This window comes from Girardinichthys multiradiatus, chromosome 21 (assembly GCF_021462225.1).
Source record: "Girardinichthys multiradiatus isolate DD_20200921_A chromosome 21, DD_fGirMul_XY1, whole genome shotgun sequence".
NCBI lineage: Eukaryota > Metazoa > Chordata > Actinopteri > Cyprinodontiformes > Goodeidae > Girardinichthys > Girardinichthys multiradiatus.
In genome coordinates this window covers 16,619,677-16,642,439 of record NC_061813.1, presented here as the reverse complement: position 1 = coordinate 16,642,439, position 22,763 = coordinate 16,619,677, and the positions used below count along the sequence as shown (strand labels likewise).

The window sequence follows — 22,763 nt, the reverse complement described above, 5'->3', positions numbered from 1 at the left end:
TGTGTATTGAATCAACCAGCAGTAATGGCAAAATTGAGAATATGACGAAGGGGTGTGGTGGTGAGTGGAGAGTGGGGGGCGCAGCTCCAACTGTAACTCAGTTATTCTGACTCGTAAAACCTCCCCCAACTCCTGAGCAGACAAAGAGTTATAAAACTTTTGGCGGCAGCTAGCCAGCAGTGAGGTTGGAGACAAAGAAAAATGGGGAATTTCACCATGAGGTTATTTCAGCAGTCCAGTCTCACAGCGCACCTGCGCTGACTCTCAGGTGGTAAAACACGCACAGAGCTGGGAGCGCAGCAGCTTCAGACATCAGCACAGCACATCAAAGTTTCAATAAGCAAGGTTACATGCAGATATCATTCAGAACACATTAGATTCTAACTAGCGATTCTCATCGCACTACAACCTCTGACCCTGCCCAGGCCTTCTAATAAAGAAATAAAAATAAAGGATGGGTTTTACTTGTGGTTGTCTTCCTTCTGAGCGAGGAAAGGTGGGGAGTAAGTTAACCGTGCGTCCACAATTAACTTCAGGAAAAGCGGTCAGTCTTCGTCTTCTGGCCTTCTTGTTAGTGGCCTTGATTTTGAAGATATTATACACCACTTTGCACAGTCAAAGTCCAGAAAAAAGCCAGTGTAAGATGTGTTTCCCAATTAAACGCTATCAAATTTAAATATGCGTTTCCCCATTATTTAGGATTGAAATTGTGTATTTTGCCATTTGTGTTGGGGATAAATGTTATTAAATGAAAATTGAATGGTGTGAATGTGGTTGCTAATTTATTGAGTATATTTACTGTATATTACGGTAATATATTTAGTATTTTGCGAGATTATGGTGATCCTGGGGTCGTGATAATGGGGTCCTTGAATATTGTTGCCCAGGGTACAGTGAAGTGTTAATCTGGCCCTGATTCACAAGGAGGAGCAGGGAAGCGAAAACCAAATACAACCAGTAATCTAACACAACAACAAGAATGTAAAGGGAAGTAACCAATAACTAAATACAACTACCAGAAAGGAAATAAAGACAGAGAACTATACTAACATAAGGAATCGGGGAGAACAAATAAGCATAAAGAACTGAACGGGAGGGAACTCTACTATAGGCAAGGCTGTAGAGAACAACTTATCTAAAGAGAAACAAACCTCTGAGTAAATAATAACTAAATAACTACTTAGGGGCACAAGTGAAGGAAATGTCAGAACACAGTAAAACAGAAGCACATAAATAAATATAGTCACAAAACCAAGAAGCACCAAACATAATTAGGCCACTAAACCAAAAGGAACAGGAACACCTAACTGAAAAAGTAAACAAACACAAAAACCAAAATGGCAGATCCTGACAGTATGTATTGACCAATCAAAGCGCTCCTATCCGTGTGGAAGCGTGCAATTAGTAAAAAAAAAAAAAAAATCCACGATCCAGACTCTAAAACAAAATTCCTTATAATAAAGCCTGCAGAGGCTCTCAGTGTCTCTCAAGTAACTTCTTGCTATGCTGAGCTACTGACTGAATAACCATTTTTGTTTAAATACAAGAAGAAAAAAACAGGTAGTGCATTTCATTTTTTTTTTTTAGATTATCAATAGCGTTTTTTTTAAGTTCAAAGATGCCTTGTAAAAAAGATGTCTGAGAAGCTCAAAGCAGCCAAAGGTAGCGGATCGTTAACTAGCTCGGTTAGAAAGAGTACAGAGGGTAAGAACCTGTGCTGTTCTGAATGGATCATCTGCACCCCCACTGTAAGCACAGAACATTCAGGCTGCTTTATTTATTATTAGGGCATTTATTGCAGTACACAAAAATGTTGTATTATGCCTTCTGTTTATATTTTTGAACAGTTTAATTGTGTAAAAACTAAATATGTTGGCTGGTCTTGCTCTAATATACACATTTTGCTCATATGGTGGTTTGAAAATCTAAATACATTCCTATGATGAAAGAAGTCCTGCAGAGTGAAATTCTGATCACAATAAAATATATTATACACATATAGATGGTGGGCTGCGCGGTGGGGCAGCTGGTAGCACTGTTGCCTTGCAGCAAGAAGGTCCCGGGTTCAATGTTTACAGTGAGTTAACAATTGCCTGATTTTTAAATTTGAGACTCCTAGTTATTATTTAGGGCCATTAGAGGCCCAAACTCAAATTCACTCGACTTTTTTCCTTCCACTTGACAACTGTGCACCACTTTGTGTTGATCTATCACATAAAATCCAACTAAAAAACAAAATCAGGTCTTTTTTAGAGATGATCAAGTTATGAAAAAAAAAGACTAAGTTAAGTGGCAAGGCAGTGGACACAAATAAAGCACCTTTTTACACCACCTCAACATTTCACAAGTTACACAGTATTGCAGATCCAGTAGTTCTATTGCTTATGAACTATAATTAATTTATCTGGCATAACATGAAATGTCACTCAAGCTGCCACATACTTATGTCTACCTGCTTGATAGCTCAAAAGGTCAACAGTGGCAAAAGACTAAAAACGTCCTCTTGGACTGGCCAGCAAAATACATTCCTTTTCGAAAAGAACCTAAATGGCATATGACCAGGCTAAAGAGACCAAGCTGCAGTGTCCAGATGCAGAGTAGCAGATTGAATTATGTTTCAACAAAAAAGGGGAACATGTATTCACATAGATATAGCAAAAATGTTGTTTCATCATGAAAAAAAATATTTTATTACTACAAAATGGTTAGAGATTAGATGTTTTGTTGAAGAAAAGAATATGTTTACTTCCAGCAACAATATCATGCAAGGTGTGACACACACAAAGTCACGACACGAAAAATAACCCAGAACAGGAAACTAACAACACAAAGATAGCACATTTTAATCATGATAATATAATACGTGATGAATATTAATGGCTTCTAAGAAAGGTTACGTGGCACTTCAAGTGATATCTTGTATAAGCAAAACTGAACGTTTGTGGCAAAGTTATTTTTTCTTCACTTGAGCATAAAGATCCTCTGGACTGTCAGCACTCTGTGTTGAACATTTTGTTGATTTGGATACTTTGACGTGTGTGTAAATTGTCTCCTCCTCTTTGCTGTTCTCCACTGAGATGGAGGAAGCTTTAGGTTTCCTTTTGAAGAAAGCCACTTCTCCATAATGGAGTTCTTCCTCTGCCTCGGATGGTGTTTGAACAGTAGCCTCCTCACCCGTTGGAGTCTATGGGGAAAATAAATCTTATTTTTCAAATTTAAAAGTTGGCACAAAGTCCACTCATGAAAATACATTTCATTGCTATACACAGAAGCTAAATGTTTGCCCACCTGAGTCTGTTGAGGAGTTGGCTGCTTGGACTTGAAACACCTGGAAGACATAAAAAAGCTGTAAGAAGGTTTTTATTATTTGCAAGCCATATTCATCAACATGCTTCACTAAAACAGGTGAAAGACAACAGTGTGTATTTTCTTTTTTCATAATCTTCCTGGAGACCTTAATGCTGAAGCTAAATACTACCCATAATGTTAAGATAGCTATCATTTTATATAACACATTTAAGTATTACTTCATGTAGACCATCACACCATCAGTCTGGTTTTAGTAAGCAGCACAGCATGACAACAACTGCTATTAGAGCGGTGAATGACATTCTTGAATCTTTAGATGATATACGAAATAGATGAAATATTTTGCTGTCCTGTTTATTTATCTTCTGAAAATCTTTGACACTGTAGACAATAATATCCTTGTCAATTAGATTTCAAAAACTGGATTGTGTAGCCAGGCTGTAGGCTGGTCTAACATAATGTGGTGTGTCCAACTTGCTGGGTCCTGCCCTTTACTCATCCCCATATCAAATGGGGTTACCCAGGGCTAAACTCAAGGACTTTTGTTAATTATTTTTGTTAATAACCCTTACCATGACCTGCAATGTCCATGCATAATTTGTATACTGATGATCCTATCTTTTACTGCTCTTCAAAACCAGTAGTGTAAAGTTTTGGATTCTTTCAGTTGGCCATTAAATGAATCCAGTCACATTGATGCAAGTGAAATTGGTGTTGAATCCTGGAAGACCAAGCTCATGTATCCACTACTTCTAGAATCCCAACAGTACAAGAGGTAGAAATTGAAATCATTAAAACTTACAAGGATCTAGGTATCATCATTGACAATAATCTCTCATTTAAAGAGTATACAAACACTGTCAAGCAGTATGTAAAGAAGTTAGACCCTGTATATCAGTGTGCATTATGGTTGCCGTGTCCAACATTGTCTCTTGTACATTGCTGCTTTCATTGTAAGTCCGCAGACTTTCTCACTGTCTGCTATTTGCCTATAAATGTATATTGGGGTTGGCTCCTTTTTTCGGACAACCTTTATGATAAGGTCCGACATTCATTATGGACTGCGCTTTCTAGCTTTTTAGCATTTGTCTGTTCCAAGAATGAGAACCTAATTGGGTAGGAGAGCTTTTAAATATGCCTCCCCCTCTGCCTGAAATGTTCGCCAAACAGAATTAAAACTAACTGAACTTGTGACTGTTGGGGATTTCAAGGCATCATTCAAAGACCAGGAACAGGAGAAACGTATTTATTATACTTGCTTTTAAGCCTGTCTTATATTTTTAACTTTTATTTTTGACCTTTTATGGCTCATTTTATTACTTATTGAATGTATGAATGTAACTTTTGATTGCAAGGTTAAAAGAAAACATAGTATGCTGCTAAATAAAAGTCAGATGAAGGATACGACAACTGCTCATGATCCTAATTGATCTCTATTACACCTAATTTAAAAGTAGGTAAATGTTGCTCTAACCGAAAATTATATTAATCTTGTTTTCACCATGATAAAAGAGTTTAAGAGTTTCAGGCAAGAGCTGTGGTCACCTGAAATAAGATTATATTATGTTGGATACTTACCTAACATAAACAACTAGGCAGATGAGCAGACAGATCCCAATTGCTACTGCAATTAGCAACCATGAAAGATGTCCAGTCAATAAACCTTGAAATAGGAACATTTAGTGCAACATTTAAACACCTGATGTTGAGAACCTTCCTCATAATATTTAGAGGAATTATGATTCAGTGCATTTTTAAAAAATACCTTCAAACCTAAGATGGATCACTGATGATCTCTGTTGACCCAGATCATTTGTAGCCACACAGTAAAACTCTCCTCCCTCAGTAACATTGAAGCTGTAAACCTGCCCCACAGATACATTAATGGCTCCATGTTTGCTGTTCCTGAACCAGGTGAAGCTGGCAGGAGGCTTGGCTCTGCTGGAGCAGTTCAGCTTCACCCAGCTACCTGCTGACACCAAACCTGATGGACGGATGGATGCTGAGGTTTTTCTAGGAGCATCTGAGGAAAATGGGACACCTTAACTTTATTGATCAGAAACAGCTGAACCATGACGTGCTGACAGGATCACTTACATGAAACACTGAGAGTCACTGCTGTCTCTGCTGTCTTGTTTCCTCCATTCACAGGATATCGGGCAGAACATCTGATGTTGTATCCATCATGTGTGTCTGACAGAGTGATGTTCTCCTGGATTTTAGTTGTAAAGGTTCCATCTGTGTTTTTCTCTGTTTGTCTGTGAGAGTCTTGTTGGAGATTCCAGGTGAGTTCAGGAGGTGAGTGTGGACAGGGAGTCAAAGCTGAGCAGGTTATAGTGACAGACTGATGCTCCTTCAGATCACCACCAGAGATGTTAATGCTGGGACTCCAAGGAGAATCTGGGGTTTTACATTAACAGTAAAACACAGTAAATAGTCTGAAATGATTTCACAGTTCACTCTGTCACAATCTTTAACTTTTTAATGCCTCCAGCTGATTGACTTTTTCAACCTTTGTTGAGGCTCAGAAGTAACAAAACAATTTACTAATGATCAGTTTCTATATATGTTATATCAGACAAAACGTTACCTCTGGAAAACGGTTGAAAGGTTTTAAAACGTTAACAAATTATCCACTGAAAAAAGAAAACACACCGACTCATCAGATGGATCAACCTCAGTTTGGTTTCATCAGAAGAAACAGAAGCAAGTTTGGATTCTGAGATGTTCTCTGTTTTTATTTAGGGCTTCTGTCCCAATGAGATTAAACATTCATTCATGCTACGACATTTACTGTAGAGTCTATGAAATAGTTGTGTGAAACCTGGTTGTAAATTTGTTCTGAAACTATCAGAAGCACCAAAATAACTAAAGAGTGAGATATATAAAGTATAAAAAACTAAATCTTTCAAACTGATGTTCAAGAAGACTTTGTCTCTTCAGGTTGTGTTTCTCCCTCCTTCCAAACTTACTGACATGGTACCACAAACCACACTGGACTATAAGATCCACTTAAATATACAGTAAATATAAAATATACACATAAACTGGTAAAGGGCTTAGTAAGAGATGGTTTTATTACTGGTGAAAACAGTTGCTAATAATCCTTTGAAGTTTGTGTCAGGGAGCTGATAATAAAGACAAAGCTAGAAAAGTATTTCTATACCTTTGTGGAGTTGAGTAGAGTAAAACTCTTACCTTCAACTGTTATCTGAAGCAGATCAGAACAAGCTGTTCCCTTGTAGTCACCATTCTCGATTCTGAGGAAGTATTCGCCTGCTTGCCTTGTTTTTATATCAGAAAACAGAGAGGTGCAATTTTTCTGACTCAGGTTTCCAGTAATATTTACTAAATTTGTTTGAACTCCTTTATTGATGTTATAAATATCATTTCTATCTTTAATCCAGGCTCCACGGGTTTCTTTACTACTGTCAAAATCTATGTCTCCTCTTGCAGCTGTGAAGCTACATGGGACGTTCAAGCAAGATCCGCTCAGTGCTGCAGTTGGCTTTGGTGTAGTAAGGAAGACGAGCGGTGTTCTCCAACCACAACTATTAGCATAAATACCTGTAAAAACAAACTAAAGATGAAAACAATGTGGAGCAAAGTCTTCCTACAGAGAAAGTTCATGATCCATTAACTCCAGATCATCTGCAGCATGTTACATGTGGAGCCTTTAAACAATATCAAGATCTAATATTTCAGACTAGAAATAATTCATGTGATGTTTCTAAATGAACGAAGTTGAACAAACAGCTCACCTAGAAGAAAGAAGACACTCAGTAACATGTTGACTGTCAACACGTTCTCAGACAGAGCTGCCATGAGATTCTGATAGTCCTCCTTTATCTCTTAAACTGGAAATATCACAAAAACAGGTCAGTAAAACAAAACTAAGATATTTAGGTTGTATACTTGTGGCCAAATGTAAAAAATTTAATTTAAAAACTGAATTTACTACATCAAAATGTCAGGGGAATTGGATTTTAAAAGTATTTTGATTATGAAATTGATTATGAAGTAATAGTTTGATAAAGGAAATGAGTTGCAACTACTCAAAAACTTGTTATAAGTTCATACACCTTTATTTTTTTGGGTAGTTTGAACAAATTTCTTGTTTCAAGTTATCAGTACTCGAATATATTGATTAGTTTCAGACATAGCCCTCAAATCATTTGAGTTGTCCCTGACGTCACGTACGTGTCTACGTACGTCCGCCACCTGCTTCTTCATGAGGTGCTGGGAATCTATGACATCTTGGAATCCTCACAGTGCAAATACCCGCTCGTTGCTTTGGACTAAACTTATTAAATGTTCATATCCAGCAGAAATCAATTCATATTGGTTACAGGAGGTGTTTTTGCTGCATTGCCTTTGACGCTGGATAGAAGACGTCACGCTGTGGAAAGTTACAGACTTTTGAATTACAGGAGCTAACGGTCTGCACTTTGCTAACTGCATTTACCGCCATTGCAGCAATTTTGTCTTTGGGAGCGCCTTTGTGGTAAGTTCTATTTTTTCTGAAAACCATATTTCTCCGTTGTTGAACGAATTTTCATTGTCATAAATGTACATTTAAGAATTCAATTCAATTCAATTCAAAGATACTTTATTGATCCCCGAGGGGAAATTAGAATTCCAGTACAACCCATCCAAACATACATCATGACACAAGACAAGGAGGGGACGGGTCACCGAGGCTTTGCTGCCCACTCACAGGCGCTGCCCTTACTAGATGAGAAAAGAGGCCACATTAGAAAAGTAGAGGAAAAAAATCATATTTCACACTTTATCCTTAGCAGGATACAGTTTGAGATTGCAAAATACCTCAGAACAAAGAAGCAACAAGTTTACAAAACAACATCATGCCAGGAACGGTGAAGGTGGTGTGAGGGGTGCATATGTTTATCTTGAGCAAGTGAGTGTGTGCAAGTAAGTCCATGAAGCACTGTCACAGAGACCATTGTCCTTGATGGTACGTTGGAATGTTCATCAACCGGCCACAAAGTTCTGAGCAGGTCCACAGATGTCCTCAGGGAAGGGAGGGAGCAGATAGAGCAGAGCGTCATGTTTACATAACTTCCAGGAGAAGTTGAAGATAGCCAGCCATCAAGGCCATGCAGGGGAGCCAGATTCAGAAAAACAACAATTATTTGGGTTAGGCTGACTCTTAATTTTCCGTCAGCCTTGAGAGTCTCGCTGGTGCTTCTCAAAGGTGAATCCAAACAGCCAGAACAGCTGCTGACACTCTCCGGATTTCTCGATATGCCAGGTAACCGCTGACTCCAAAAAGCAGAAATCCTGATATCAAACATCCAATTATATACATATTTTCCACATCCTCAACTGACATTATCGACAAACACACAATCCTCCACTTCTGCCAGGAGTCCATTGTGTATCCAAAGAAAAACGTCCAGTCCGGACAAGTTGGGCTCGCCTTCACCCTGGCTTCTCGTCGAGAAAATTTGATCAGTTACATTGAGAGACCAGCCGACCAAATCCATAACTAAGAATTTGGAAGATATGCAAGAAGAGGCTCCAAAGACAAGACACAGAGCTGAAGCAGGGCAGATATGGGAGGGGGTGGGAGACAGAGAAAAAGCATCCTCCTCCACCGAGAGCAGAAAGCAGAAATTGAGATACTAGTCATTTTTTCGCGTTGTGTATGAATAGGTTTGAGTCTAGTGTATGGTCTTGGTGTCTTAAAACCAAGAGTCATCTCCATGTGCGCATTACAGCAACGCCCAGCTCATAAGTTTCCAACATTTTACTGTTTTAAAATGGGTTTTCTAAAGCAGTTTCTGGAGTGCTAAACTCACTTGCAGATTATAATCTGCCTTGTGGATTCAGTGTTTAGTCAAATCGTGCACTGCTGCGCTTTTTCACACCAACTTTTATGGATATTGTCTTTGAAACCCATGTTCCTTCTCTGAAATTATACATATGAAAACTGGGGCAGCATAATTGTATGCACAGAACGACATATTAAATGTATTAATTCCATAATTGATATCCTAAACTATCAAACTGTTCATTTTGCCCAGTCTATTATAGGTTAACTGTGTTAAGAGTGAATCCATAAATACATTTATCAAATAGTTTTTTTCCTCTTTTATTCTGAACTTCAGTGTACATTAGTTTTCTTTATCCCTGTTGGATGGGTGCAAAAACTTGTTATCACTCATGTAAAAACTTTGTGTTGCAAGGCACCTGCACTATGCCTTCCTCCCTGTGTGTGTGAGATCATTGTTATCTCTGTGTGAACCAGCCTCCTTTCCGTCTCACACACATACACCCTGTCTGAACTGTCTGTTGAACTGTGCATATAAATAAAGAGATAGGGTGTCAAAAACTTTGTAGTTTCACTGCAAAGTGGGCTACCCTTGTCACAAGTAACTCTGACTGTATCGTTCTTACCTCTGAGTTGACTAAATAATACCTAACATTTATTGGTCCTTCGAAGCCGGATTAATTCAATAACCTTATTTCTCTTTGCTTTAACAGTGACTCTGGGATCCGTGGGGGAAGCCTGATGTCGAGCGAAGCACCGCTGCACAGCCTCCTTTAGCCGGAGTGGCTGAAAGTCCCGGTGTGTGTGAATTCACACCTGGCCAGTGGGTTATTGCCTTCCTCTGCGCGGGGTGACTCTCACAGGGTCCAAAGAGTCACCAAGAAGTCAACTCCGAGGTGAGACAGTTTTAAAATACAGTTCATAGGAAAAGTACTTAACAGTCGTTGGTAGTGCGTCGCCGGTAAGGACGCTGCATTAGGATGGTTTTATTCCACCGTGAAAGGAATAGTGACAAATTTGGTACAATCCCGCCGTGAAGGGGATTAAAGAAAACGACTGAGGATTATTCTCCTGAGAGGGAATAGAGTAAGCGCTATATAAATAAAAGAAGAAAAGTACTTAAAAGTCGTTGGTAGTGCGTCGCCGGTAAGGACGCTGCATTGGGATGGTTTTATTCCACCGTGAAAGGAATAGTGACAAATTAAGGTAGGGCCCCGCCAAGAAGGGGGCCAAATAAAACGACTAAGGGTTATTCCCCTGCGAGGGAATAGAATAAGCGCTATAAAAGTAAAAAGAACGGAGTAAATTGAGCTCATAAAATAACACCCAGTTAACTTAGAAAAATTACAAGGTACCTGAAACTAACTGTGACTGTGTTGTGTGTGTATATGGAGGACTAAGCATTTTAATAGAATCAGCAGGATTCTGCTAGTCCTGTGTTTTCTTTTGCCCAGATTAAAACTACGTACTGGTGACTTTGGAGATTCAGGTCGGATTTCATTCCAGAAAATTAACACCGCTGCGAATTAGTCGCAGTAGAAGGCCGTGTTAATGTCCTCTCCATAAGTCTCATGCCAGTGACCTTTTATCTGGGACATTTATACTACAATTAAACTAACATAAAACATAATGGGGAAGAAACAAAGTAAACTAATTGACTTAGAAGGGGAGGTAAAGTTTATGGAGAACTATGTAAAAGGAGCAGGTATGATCTGTCATAGATGGAATAAAAAATAAAAAACATGGGTTTTTGGGCAAATTAGATACAAAGTATGTCTTAAAATTACAAGGGGATCTAAAATTAGCAATAATTAAAACTAAAAAGAGAAAAATAACAAAGAACAATGGCGGAAGAACAGAGAAAAATCTCTGATTTAACAGAAATATGTACACGATGGCATAAAAATACGGATTTTCAGGTAACTTAATTATCACTGAAATCCTAAAACTACACGGTGATCTTAAACTGGAGATTATGCATTCAAAAGATTCAAGAGACAATAAAAAAACCTTGCCAGATTATAATTTCAAAGGGGACTTTTCAGTCCCTGAGTGCTCACAGTTGATAAACAGATTAAAACAAAAAGATGAATTAAAAAAACAACAATAAGAGCAGCTTTTAACTGACATAGCCATAATACTGAGGCCTTAAGAAAAGCACAGGAAAAAACTTTCAGCTTAACTGAAAACAAATAAAGGGGGGGGCGGACCGCCACCCATCCCAGTTTAGAATACCAAGGTAGCCCCAAATTATAAAGACTAAGAGGTGGTTTTAGAGGACGTGGTAAAAGAAGTTAAAAGAGGAGGTGACAATGTGGACAACATGGAAACTGTCCAACTGGACAACCCAGTGAACAATGACTAGAGAAGAGAGAACAGAATGTTGTTAAAGAAGTAATCTGAGAGTAAAACATTTTGTAGGCAAGCATTAGTGAGAAACAGGTGCTTTAAAAATCATTCTATGGTGTTATACTACCAACAATATCATGATAAAATGCAAAAGATTCATTTTACAGGGAAATAATTCCATATTTGGCTCAGATTGTTTGCATTCTTGATTTTTCCTCTTTGAGAGAAGTTAAATTTCAGCTCTGTGAAACGACCTTGACAAAGAGATGCAGCTGCCTGAAAACAAAGATAAAACTTCTGCAAACAGCAGAAGTCTGTCTCTGCTGAAAGGTCTGAAAAAAAAAAAAAAGAAAATTGTAACTCTACCCTGCATGTGTCAAACTCTAGGTCCGCGGGCCAAAACCGGACCCCAGAAGTTTAGTGATTCTCTAGAAGTAGAGCCTTTTAATATGGTGATTGTGTGCTTGAATGTTATTTTGTCAATCAATAAGCAGTTTTGTCTACATTCTGCCACAATCTGCCTTTTGAAAATGTTTTGAATCTTGCTCTTTATGTATAAAAAAAAAAAAAAAGAAAAGAAAAATTGGCTAAAGTCTGCAGACACAAAATGAACTTGGATTGACGCTCTAACTATGTTTATTTAATCTGAGATCCTCTCCAAATGCAACAGTATATGTCAGTCTACATGAGATACTAACAACTTCACCTATTGGTATAATATAAAGATCTGATTGAATATGTGAAACAAACAATGATGAAAGTTTTTCAACAGGTGATGCTCATCCAGGAGGAAGACAGTGTTCCTAGGAAATGCAGCTCATTCATTAACAATCAATTTTTCTCCTATAGGTGGAAGTTTTGCTAACTAATCATAGGCTGGATCTATGAAACATTATGAGCACAGACCAAATGACCAAGGTTCTGACTGACTTATGAACCTCACTGACCTGACAATGATAACATGACACCGAACAGATAACACCTTTAAGGTGGACCCCACTAAGACCACCTTATTGATTCTTGGTGAATAAAAAAAAAAGAATTGAAGCGTTCAAAACAGACCTTGTGGAAACAAAAGGGGTTATGAGGAAACAATGTGCATTTTAAGAATAATAGAAGTCAAATTATGTTAACATTTTTGCAAATAAAATGACTCTGACAGAGAAATAAGTAAGTAGTGTGTGAATGGGAATGACTGATTTCATTGTAATGTATCTTTGAGGGACTTTAAAAGCGCTAATAAAGGTCTGATGTTCTGATGATCTTTGCCAAATTTATATCTTAATAAGGTTTCCAGAATCTTTTTCGAAAAATCATATAAAGATGGCAAAGGTTCTACCTGTATTGAAAATACTGATAACCATAAGAAAGTTTATAGATCTGTCTTCAATTTTTCACAATTCTTGTACAAACAGGTTATTTAAACTTTCATGTGGCCAAATGTCTGTATTTGACTTTCTGTTTTTGTGAAATAAATGTCTTTCATGTTATGTAAAAATTAGAGTCCTCAACATTACCATAATAATATTAGGTCAGTTCTCTATGGTAAAACAAAAAGATTTTAACAGATGTTTAGACTTTTTCCAGTCAGGTTCAAAATGATTGAATTAGACTCAAACTTAACATAAGATGAAATGAACCTTAACAGAATTACTGAACTGGACTGAAATAGAGAAAACTTGAGTTAATTGAAACAAACTTTAGTTACTTGAACTAAATACAAAGCTGACTGAAACTGGATGTTGTATCTATAAAACTGGGTAAGATAAACTAAGATTATAAGATATAATATGCCCTTCATTTTTTGTGTTCATCAGTGAGTGAGTTTTTATTTTTTATTTTTAATAAGAACTAAACCAAGCATTATTTATAATAATAGCAACTACCAAAAATATTGATCTCATTTTTAAATGTAATAAGGACTTACTTTATAAAATATGATAAAAAAGAATAATAAGAATTTGGAAAAACAGAGGCTTTAAACCTCTGCAGGAACAGCACTGACACTGTCGAAAGTGGATCCTAATACAGGAATCTGGAAGCTCATTCTGGCGTGGACAGTCAAAATCCATCCAAGGATACATTTAGATGAGGCAGAGGGACAAATACAGGGCTTAGCTGAGAGCAAAGAGAGCAACATGCATCCTGCCCTGGCTGCTGTCCCACCTGAACTGTGGTCCCAATCATCAACTGATGTAGGGCTTATAAAGGGATTTCCCACCATACAAGGTTAAAACTAATATCTGAAAAAAGGCTATCAGTCCGCCAATACTCCTTCAAGCCAGAAGCTGAAGAAGGTACTAAGCCAGTAATACAAGATATGTTGAAGTCAGGAATATTAAGAGAAGCACCTGACGCTACATGCAAGGCATATCACACTGACATCGCTATTATTATCACAGCCAAACATAACTCTAAAAAGATGTGCCCTTTAAATCCAAGTACTCTAATACCTACTGCAGAAGATGGAAAACCACATTCTTATAAAGCAAAAGTTGAAGAAGACACCAAACCCAGACAAGACATTTCTCAAATCCTTATACCAGATTCATGTGTTGTGTTTGTAGATGGCTCAACATCTAAAGATGAATATGGAAAGAATAGAGTTGGTTATGCAGTAACAACCATCGATAGGATAATAGAAGCTAAATCTCTACCCAATACATGCTCAGCCCAAACAGCAGAATGATATGCTGTAGTAAGAGCATGTGAATTACATGAGGGACAAATACTTACTATATACACGGACAGCCAATACGTTTTCGGATCAGTACATCACCATGCTAAGATTTGGCAAAATAGAGGTTTTAAAACATCATCAGGGACAGAACTAACTCATTTCAACCTATTAAAGAGAAAATGTCAGATCTGCTATTTATAGACACAGATGTGCTGAAAGACGCCCAACAGTCAGCAACCAAGACAGAAATAAAGGCCTGGCTAAAGAGAGGAGCACAGAGAAAAGATTACATCTATCAGATAGAAGATAAACCAATCCTCCCAAAAAAGTTATACAACACAGCGGCTACAGTGACACATTGGGAAGACCCACGTGTCAAGGGGGGAATATGTCACATCTGGTAAAGCATTAATGCTACACTATAAATATTTCTGACTATGCAAAGAATTTTTGCAGATCATGCATAATTTGTTGCAAACACGGGGGAAGAAATATTGCCTAGTTGTAATAGATGAACCTAGTGACACATTTCTTCCCCACATATGGTATCCCACAGATTATAAGGTCAGATAATGGAACTAATTTTGTAAATAAATTAATAGAACTAAGTTCTAAAGCATTAGGGTTTCAGTTAAAGATTAAGGAAAACAATGGAAGAAACAGGGAGGCCATGGCCCGAATGCCTATCCCTGGTTAAATTATGGATGAGAATAACTCCAAATCAAACTGGTCTTACTCCATTTGCCACCTACTGTACATCATTGTATAACTCCTCCCACTATATTCTGAGTCTGAGATCACGTGACACCAAGTTGCTGATGTGAATTTGTATTCTCAAAGAAATAGTACATGGCAGACCGTTTTCTCTGCCCTCTGACATGAATGAAATAGAGAAAGCACAACAGGAACCTTCATTAGCTGAGTGGATGAATAAAATGTTGCAGACAAAAGAAGAACAAATGTCCAGTGGTCTGCCGATAATCTCTGCTCCTATCCCACAGAATGAGGCCTGGAGACCTGGTCCTGATTAAGACACTCCACCGGAAGGATTGGAGCACTCCTCGGTGGAAAGGGCCGTTTCAAGTACTCCTGACAACGCCCACAGCTCTGAAAATAGCAGAGAGGCCTTCCTGGATCCATAAAAGCCACTGTAAGCCAGTTTTGCCGTTACAGGAGCCAAACCAACCGACGGGGTAGCAGAGGAAGTCCGGGTTCAAAGGAGTTGGAGGACCCATATGGCCCAGCGTCTCAAACCGGTGAAGAAAACAGCTGATCTGCGCCCAATTATAAAATGGCTCTCTGTAACATGTGGACAGGACTGATAAGCCTGAGCTTAATTCTGGTAGCAGGACTCTTTCTCTATCTAAAGCAGGATCCACAGGAGGTGATACCGAACCAGAAGAGATGGACATCAGACGGGACCCATCTCAGAACACTGACGGAAGAACATGACACACATCCATTCCTACAGAATTTCTGGTATTGTTCATGGTGGCATATGCAACACTGAACTAGGTAGAAATACACGAAAATGAAGGGGACGATTATGATGACATGTTGTAAATAAATCACATCAAAAGCCTGAGTGTACTCATACATTGTATTTCATAAAATGACCTTACAGCAGAAAATCGAAAGAAGTTGTTGCTTAAGTGAAATGAGAAAAAGTACAATGATGACATAAACAGGGCAGATTTTTAAATTCCTTTATTATGTTTCACTGTTTTCATTAAGTATTATTCTTTTATTTTTATGATTTCAAGTATTATTCTTTTATTTTTATGATTTCAAGTATTATTCTTTTATTTTTATGATTTCAAGTATCATTCTTTTATTTTTATGATTTCAAGTATTATTCTTTTATTTTTATGATTTCAAGTATCATTCTTTTATTTTTATGATTTCAAGTATTAATCAACATTTAACTTTTAATGGTCGCCGAGGGCGGCGGGGCCGTATGAGTATTTCCCACAAAATATAATCTGTTTACCGTCCGTGGGTTTTCGCTCATACAAAGTATTTTCTTACTCGTTTTTATATTAAATGTTTTTACTTGTGATAAAAGGAGGGACTGTTGGATGGGTGCAAAAACTTATCATCACTCATGTAAAAACTTTGTGTTGCAAGGCACCTGCACTATGCCTTCCTCCCTGTGTGTGTGAGATCATTGTTATCTCTGTGTGAACCAGCCTCCTTTCCGTCTCACACACATACACCCTGTCTGAACTGTCTGTTGAACTGTGCATATAAATAAAGAGATAGGGTGTCAAAACTTTGTAGTTTCACTGCAAAGTGGGCTACCCTTGTCACAAGTAACTCTGACTGTATCGTTCTTACCTCTGAGTTGACTAAATAATACCTAACAATCCCTGTTTTAATTTTTTAATTTGTGACTTTTTGTCCATTTAGTGTATCTATTTGATGCTACTAGCAAAGTTTAAAAAGAGGTGTTTGAGTGATAATTGTTTTGGCCAAAAGTGTCATTGATGCTTCCAAGTGCTGCAAAATAACGCATAACTACCAGTACTTCTTTCTTTGTTTTCAGGTTGAAGCTGAAACTCGTTGCTGATGTACCAAGATTCCATTTTGGTATGTTGTTTGCTAAAAATCAAAAAGACATTGATAGAACTTTCACAGTTACTTTAGTATAGAACACCAGTAAACATAAAATCATCCAATGTCCTTGAAGTGCAAACTTTGTGACCTTGTCTTTGAAAAACAGATAAAGGTGTTTGAACACTATCGGTTACATCATAGCAATGTTTCCTCAGTCAGTCGTTTGCCATGTCCCTATGATTCCTGTATCTGTACGTTTCAGTCACTGAATGCTTTGAAAATTCATTTAACACGAATACATTCTCAGAATGTTGTGCAAAGTAGAGATCGAAGTGCGGTATTCCTTTGCCCTCTTTGTGGATTCAACCAACCATTCAATGATAAAAATCTCAGTCACTTAAGGACACACCTAAAACAGAACAAGACAGTGGATTGTCCATTCAAACATTGTCACTACCGTACTAATGTGTATTCTTCCTTCAATACTCATAGAAGTAGGTGTCATCCTGATGGTGATATTTCAGACTTTAAGTGTGAAATTATTCATGAAGAAACTGTTAGCCATCCTTTACAGCAAAATGTTGAATGCGAGGATGCTGGTCCAAATTGCCATAACTTTGACTATGAACCTTCTTCTAATCCTCCTGATTCCACACATGACACAGGGGAACTTAAAGTTCAGTTAAAAAACAACTTGGCTTCCCTCTTCTTAAAAATTAATAGTGTTCTTTATGTGTCAGAGACAGCCATACAGAACATTACAGATGACTTGTTACAGATATTTTCACTGTCCAAACCTCTTGTGAAAGACTCTATTAACAACATTCTGCACCAGCAGAGTCAGTCAGTGAGTGAAGTCGTACTGAATGAGTTGGTGGAAGCTGTCATGAACACAAAACGTCTTTATTAATGCTAAGGTTTTCACAGATTTTGTATGTGGATGACATAGAGCTAGCCAATCCTTTAGGCACAGCTAGAAAAATCCACAAACTTACTGCAGTATATTGGTTACTTGCCAATCTACCAAGTCAGTACAGGTCCAGCCTACATATTATACAACTAGCACTGCTGTGCAAAGTTTCTGACCTGCAGAAGCATGGTTATGAAACTATTCTTTCCCCTTTGTTGAAAGATTTGCAAACTCTGGAGCAGGAGGGTGTCTTCATTGAAACCCTTGGTGAGTGCATCAATGGTTCTGTGCTCTTATGTGGCAGCTGATAATTTGGCTGTTCACGGTCTTGCTGGCTTTGTCCAGTCTTTCAGAGCACATCATTTTTGCAGGTTCTGTTGTTGCACTGCAGATCAAATGCAGACCACAGAGGTTTCTGAAGGCGAATTCACCATTAGAACAATGGAGTTTCATGATCTTCTCGTGGGAAAAAACATACAAGGAGATAATGTAAACCATGTCGGCGTTAAAAGTGATTGTCCTCTCAGAAAAGCCCTGCAGCACTTTCATCCCATTACTGGTTTCCCACCAGATATACTGCATGATTTTTTTGAAGGGATTGTGCCTGTGGAATTGGCGCTGTGCATTGGTGAGATGATTCGACGAAAGTATTTTTCTTTGGAATATCTTAATACAAAAATTCAGACATTTCCATACAAGCACTCAGACAGACTTGACAGACCCCAACCGATTCCCAAAAATTATGCAACTAAGCTAAGCATTGGGGGAAATGGCCATGAAAATTCCACCTTGTTGAGATTAATGCCACTTATGGTGGGAGGTAAAATCCCTGAGCAAGATGAAGTATGGGCTACATTGATGGATCTCAAATAAGTTGTGCAGCTTGTGTTGTCTCCATCTTTCACAGAGGAATCTATTCAGTACCTGCAAACCAAAATAAGTGATCATAGACAAGGCCTTAAATCTGTGTTTCCTGATTTTAAGCTCAAACCCAAGCACCATTACGTTGGAACACTACCCTGAGCTAATAAAGTGCTTCGGTCCTCTGATTCACTTATGGACCAAGAGATTTGAGGGGAAACATCGGTTTTTCAAAGGAGTGATCCAGGATACAAAGAATTTCAAGAATGTTTTGAAGACACTTGCAACCAGGCATCAGCATATGATGGCATATCACCTCAATGCACCCCTGTTTTTCAAACCCCTAGCACAAGCTTCAAGTGTCACCTGTGTACAAGTTACAACTTTGCCTCAAGTAGCTCAAGATTTTATCAAGACAAAGATAGACAGCCAAAACATATACACCACAAATAGGGTGTCCTTACATGGAACAGAGTATGCTAATGTGATGTTTGTCTCTGCAGGCCAGACTGGAGGACTTCCATCATTCAGCAGAATTGAACATATCCTGCTTATAAATGATTCTATTTCCTTTTTTTGCAGGAACTACAAATGCTGGTACATTGACCATTTGAGGTCATTTGAGCTGACATCAATAGACAGCTTTTCGGTGTTTCAGCTGTCGGAACTAAATGATACAGTAAGTCTAACAGCATATACTGTTGATGGACATCTGTTGTTGACACAAAAAAAGATTTATTTTGATCAGACACTGGTAGGAATAATATTGCTTTCAGAATAAGCCACATGCAAATAAATAAGCCAAATAGATTGGGGTGAAAAAAGTATTACAACTTATTTTCCTTTGTCTAACCATAGGGAATGGCTGCTCAGGCCCTGCTGCTTCATGTTCATGTCTCAACAGATATTGTGAGAAAACTAACTTTTAATCCCACGCCCAGAATCAGTGGATGAGCTAAAGGACATTATAAAAGAAAAGTTCAAGCTTGACTGGGATTTTAGCTTATCGTATGAAGACCCAGACTTTGACGGGCAGCTTTGTTCACTTGTAGATATTGAGGAGCTTCCTCAGAAAGCGGTTGTAAAACTTGTAAGACCAGAGAATGATGACATGCCATGACTCCTGACAGGGTTGAACAATGGCCTCAGGATTTCCCTATTCCCACTTTTTCCTATGAGGTAGAACTTGTACTTGTTGAGGGGAATATTGCCTATGAGCGAACAGGAAAGGTTCTCAAGTTGTCTAGGGGACAAAAGCATGACATTCTTGAAACTCTCGCAGCTAAAATGCATAGTTTCAAAGCATACCCCAGTGATCGTGAAGTATCAGTGGTAGCCGAAGCTCTCATCACCAAGCATCCTTGTCTAAAGGAGCCTGGATCACAGACGGGTTGGTATGGGTGGAAAAATAGCCTTAAATTTCAGATGGGCAGCTTTCGTGCTAAGTTTAGTCGGGCTGGATTTCAAGAGGTAGCTGTGAATTCAGGGAAGAGAAGTAGAAATGACCCAGACCAGCAATCGCCACACAATAATATAAAAAGACCTAAAAGGGCAGAAGTTAATTTTCTGCCAAATTTCCCAAGGGGTGAAGATGCTGTTAGCCTTGATCAGCTAAGACTACAGATGGTGGATGAAGTCAAAAAAGTGAAAAGAATCACACCCTGATTACAAAGCTGATGCATACTACCTTTGCCCTGCGACGCAAAGAGATCATCAGCGATGACCTACCAGTAGCAGAGATCCTGGATTGCTGGCCTGCTCTGAAAATGGAGTCCCAGGTAAGAAAGTTTCCTGAAATAATGTTTATGACAAAATGTATATTGTATTGGTTTATGTTAAGTGGTTTGTCTGAATTAATACAAATTATGCTTTGGTAGTGTAATGATTTGTATGTATTTTGCAAAGATTTATAGACTAATTGAAACTTGTAAATTTATCCTTTGTGTTCAGATCTGTGCAGAGTTCCACAGGATTACAAACCTCAACCTAAAGAACCACTTCTTTGCTGTGTTAGACCAACATGCCCCATGGCTCCAGAGCTTATTTAGAAAGAAAGCTGCTCGCACGGGGAAAGTGTCTGATGTTCTGTCTCAGCTCTTCAGAACCTATGATCTCCAGGTTAGTGTTTTTTCTTTTTGTTTTGGGCTTTATGAAGTTTTACCTTTTTTTTTTTTGTATACCATTCTTGACTAGGTAAACTAATGAATGGAAAAAAATTTTCTCATGATGCAGGAACAAGTTAATATCCATGTTCGACGTGCTGTTGTGCTTCACGGCCTTCCTTCCTATTTGCACGAAGACACCTCCACCTTCATCAAAACCTGGGATGTAAGTTTTGGACAAAGTAGTAAATATCCTTGTTCATATTTCCCAGAACATAACACTTTGAAAGTTTGAGAGAAAGTATCTCCATCCTTTGGGTCTGTCTACAACATTGTTCATGTAGCGTCATGGAAACGGCAATTATTTTCTAGCCCAACCATAGATTTACTGTATAGTTTACTTTGCTTAAAATTAGACTTTCCATTGATTTTTTTAGTTATTGCTATGAAAATGTATGACTTTGCTGAATCTTTATGTTTTGGCTTGTTTGTAGTTGAAACGATTCATTTCTGAGCTAAAAGTAAGCTAGAAATGTAATTTGTATAGATCAGACTAAGAAGAATAGGATTGTTCTAACATGTAATAACTTTGTTTTCTGTAGATGACGCACTCCGATGAACCAGATATTAGGGAAGTGCCACTTGGACTCCTCCTAATCAGAGCCAGTTCCACCGATGCAACATTCTTCTGTCCTGAGAAAATTGCAGTTTTGATTGAGGGTAACATAATCATTGATTTCACCACCCTGACTGATGCATTTGTAGTATTATTTGCACTGACTTATGCCCTGCATCTAAACTACCCAAAATGTTTGGCCAACACATTTGACTTTATTCAGAAAGTCTTGATGGGCCTGGAGGATGGGAAGTTGAGGCCCAAAGTGCTGAGTCTTAAAAATGATCTGTTGGCAGCAGAATAACATTAAGGGTTCCTACACAGCCCTGAAATGCCAGTTAGAGCAACTATTTCAGCTGACCATTTTTCAGTCTGGATAAGTAAAAAAAAAAAAAAAAAAAAGTTGGAATAGAGAAAATGTCATTTGCAGACTCTACGTTTTATTTCATTACCTAACTGACATAAGGCACTAAGAAGTTTTATAAAATGGTGTTATGTATTTCTAAAGTTTCTAAATAAGTAGTTTTCTGTGTAAAATTTTATTGCACTGTTGGTGACAGCATGGTTGCACTCTAGATATTAAAAAGGTTCCCTATACTATTTCAGTGTATTAGCGTCACTGTAATTTAATTCAGTTTTCCTATCTGATGATGCAGGATTTGAAGTATTTTTTTTTCTTTTTTAATAAAAATATATTGTTACTGTTAAATACTGTTAAAGATATTGTGAAAATTATTTATTGCTAACATTGTAAGCTTTTGCTTAGTGAATGTTTCGTAACATTTTCTTCTAACATCAGATGGATTTCTTTGGGCTTGCCAGATTTTTATAATTTTTTTTAAATGGAAGGGAATTTCATTTATCATTTATTATTGTTGCCCATCAGTATTTGTCAATTCTTAGCGAGGATTTCAGCCCTTTCCCCCATTGCACTAGTGTTTTTGATTGTATGGAACAATGTAAATGTTAAGACATTTTGTCTTCTAAAGTTACTCAATAAATTTGTAACTTACATTTATATTGTCTGTCTTATGTTTTTACAATGTGTAATTGCTTTTTATAGCACATTTTTCTTCTTGAATCCAAATTAAAACAGATGATTTTTCAAAATGGAGTCCCATAAACTTAAAATGGTTAACATTTGTAAACTAAATATTATTTCCTGAAAGTAGTTAGAAAAAGCAAGTATTTTATGCTTGATTAATATATGTACTTGAAACTCAAAATAATGAGTAAAGAATACCAAATCAAAAATGTATATTTAACATGAAAACATTTATCAGTGTAACTTAAAAATATTTATCCAGACCTACTAAATATGGTGTGTTCATTTAACTTTTATTTTTGAGTCTTATTTACTTTAAATATTTGACGTAATTAGTTTCACCATAAGTTTTTAGTTCAATTAACATATTGGGTTTTACAGTGTATTGGGTCGTTGTATCAGTTTTTGTGTTGTCTTCTGAAGCACTTTTTGCGTTGATATCTGTATATCAAGCTATGTAAACAAAGTTGTACTTTGTTACTTAAAGGATCCAAAAGTTTCTGCACATTGCAGGATTTCAGGCAGTTGTTTTCAGAGCTCA

The 22,763-nt window shown here is 37.7% G+C and overlaps 2 protein-coding genes across 4 annotated transcripts; one reads left to right on the top strand and one right to left on the bottom strand.

The window, feature by feature from the left end:
• Positions 1-2,729: 2,729 nt before the first annotated feature.
• On the bottom strand, positions 2,730-7,542 carry LOC124858507 (B-cell receptor CD22-like). Its single transcript, XM_047350577.1, has 8 exons — positions 7,518-7,542; positions 7,071-7,160; positions 6,508-6,876; positions 5,407-5,709; positions 5,075-5,332; positions 4,888-4,972; positions 3,289-3,328; positions 2,730-3,184 (listed from the first exon to the last, which is right to left on the bottom strand). The coding sequence occupies exons 1-8, from the start codon at positions 7,540-7,542 to the stop codon at positions 2,951-2,953; spliced, it is 1,404 nt and encodes a 467-aa protein (XP_047206533.1). The 3' UTR covers positions 2,730-2,950.
• Positions 7,543-7,557: 15 nt separating this feature from the next.
• On the top strand, positions 7,558-22,160 carry LOC124857815. Of its 3 annotated transcripts, XM_047349292.1 has the most exons (6): positions 16,695-16,721; positions 19,042-19,138; positions 20,167-20,237; positions 20,410-20,577; positions 20,692-20,787; positions 21,164-22,160. In XM_047349292.1, exons 3-6 carry the CDS (start codon positions 20,226-20,228, stop codon positions 21,479-21,481), a joined length of 594 nt encoding a protein of 197 aa, XP_047205248.1. In that variant the 5' UTR covers positions 16,695-16,721; positions 19,042-19,138; positions 20,167-20,225; the 3' UTR covers positions 21,482-22,160. The 3 variants fall into 3 exon arrangements, with proteins under 3 accessions (XP_047205247.1, XP_047205248.1, XP_047205246.1); XM_047349291.1 differs by lacking the exons at positions 16,695-16,721; positions 19,042-19,138 and adding an exon at positions 7,558-7,813 and having other exon boundaries at positions 20,043-20,237; XM_047349290.1 differs by lacking the exons at positions 16,695-16,721; positions 19,042-19,138 and adding an exon at positions 19,140-19,213 and having other exon boundaries at positions 19,318-20,237.
• The last annotated feature ends 603 nt before the right edge of the window (positions 22,161-22,763 follow it).

Excerpts from the sequence above, each read along its gene's own strand:
- LOC124858507 (XM_047350577.1), bottom strand. The coding sequence starts at position 7,542 with ATGAAGAAGCAGGTGGCGGACGTAC. Across the intron at positions 6,877-7,070 it reads GAGTGTCTTCTTTCTTCTAG|GTATTTATGCTAATAGTTGT; the intron begins GTGAGCTGTTTG and ends TTGTTTTTACAG. Across the intron at positions 3,185-3,288 it reads CAACTCCTCAACAGACTCAG|ACTCCAACGGGTGAGGAGGC; the intron begins GTGGGCAAACAT and ends TTTTCCCCATAG.
- LOC124857815 (XM_047349291.1), top strand. The coding sequence starts at position 20,136 with ATGCATACTACCTTTGCCCTGCGACGCAAAGAGATCATCAGCGATGAC. Across the intron at positions 20,238-20,409 it reads CTCTGAAAATGGAGTCCCAG|ATCTGTGCAGAGTTCCACAG; the intron begins GTAAGAAAGTTT and ends CTTTGTGTTCAG. Across the intron at positions 20,788-21,163 it reads CCTTCATCAAAACCTGGGAT|ATGACGCACTCCGATGAACC; the intron begins GTAAGTTTTGGA and ends TGTTTTCTGTAG.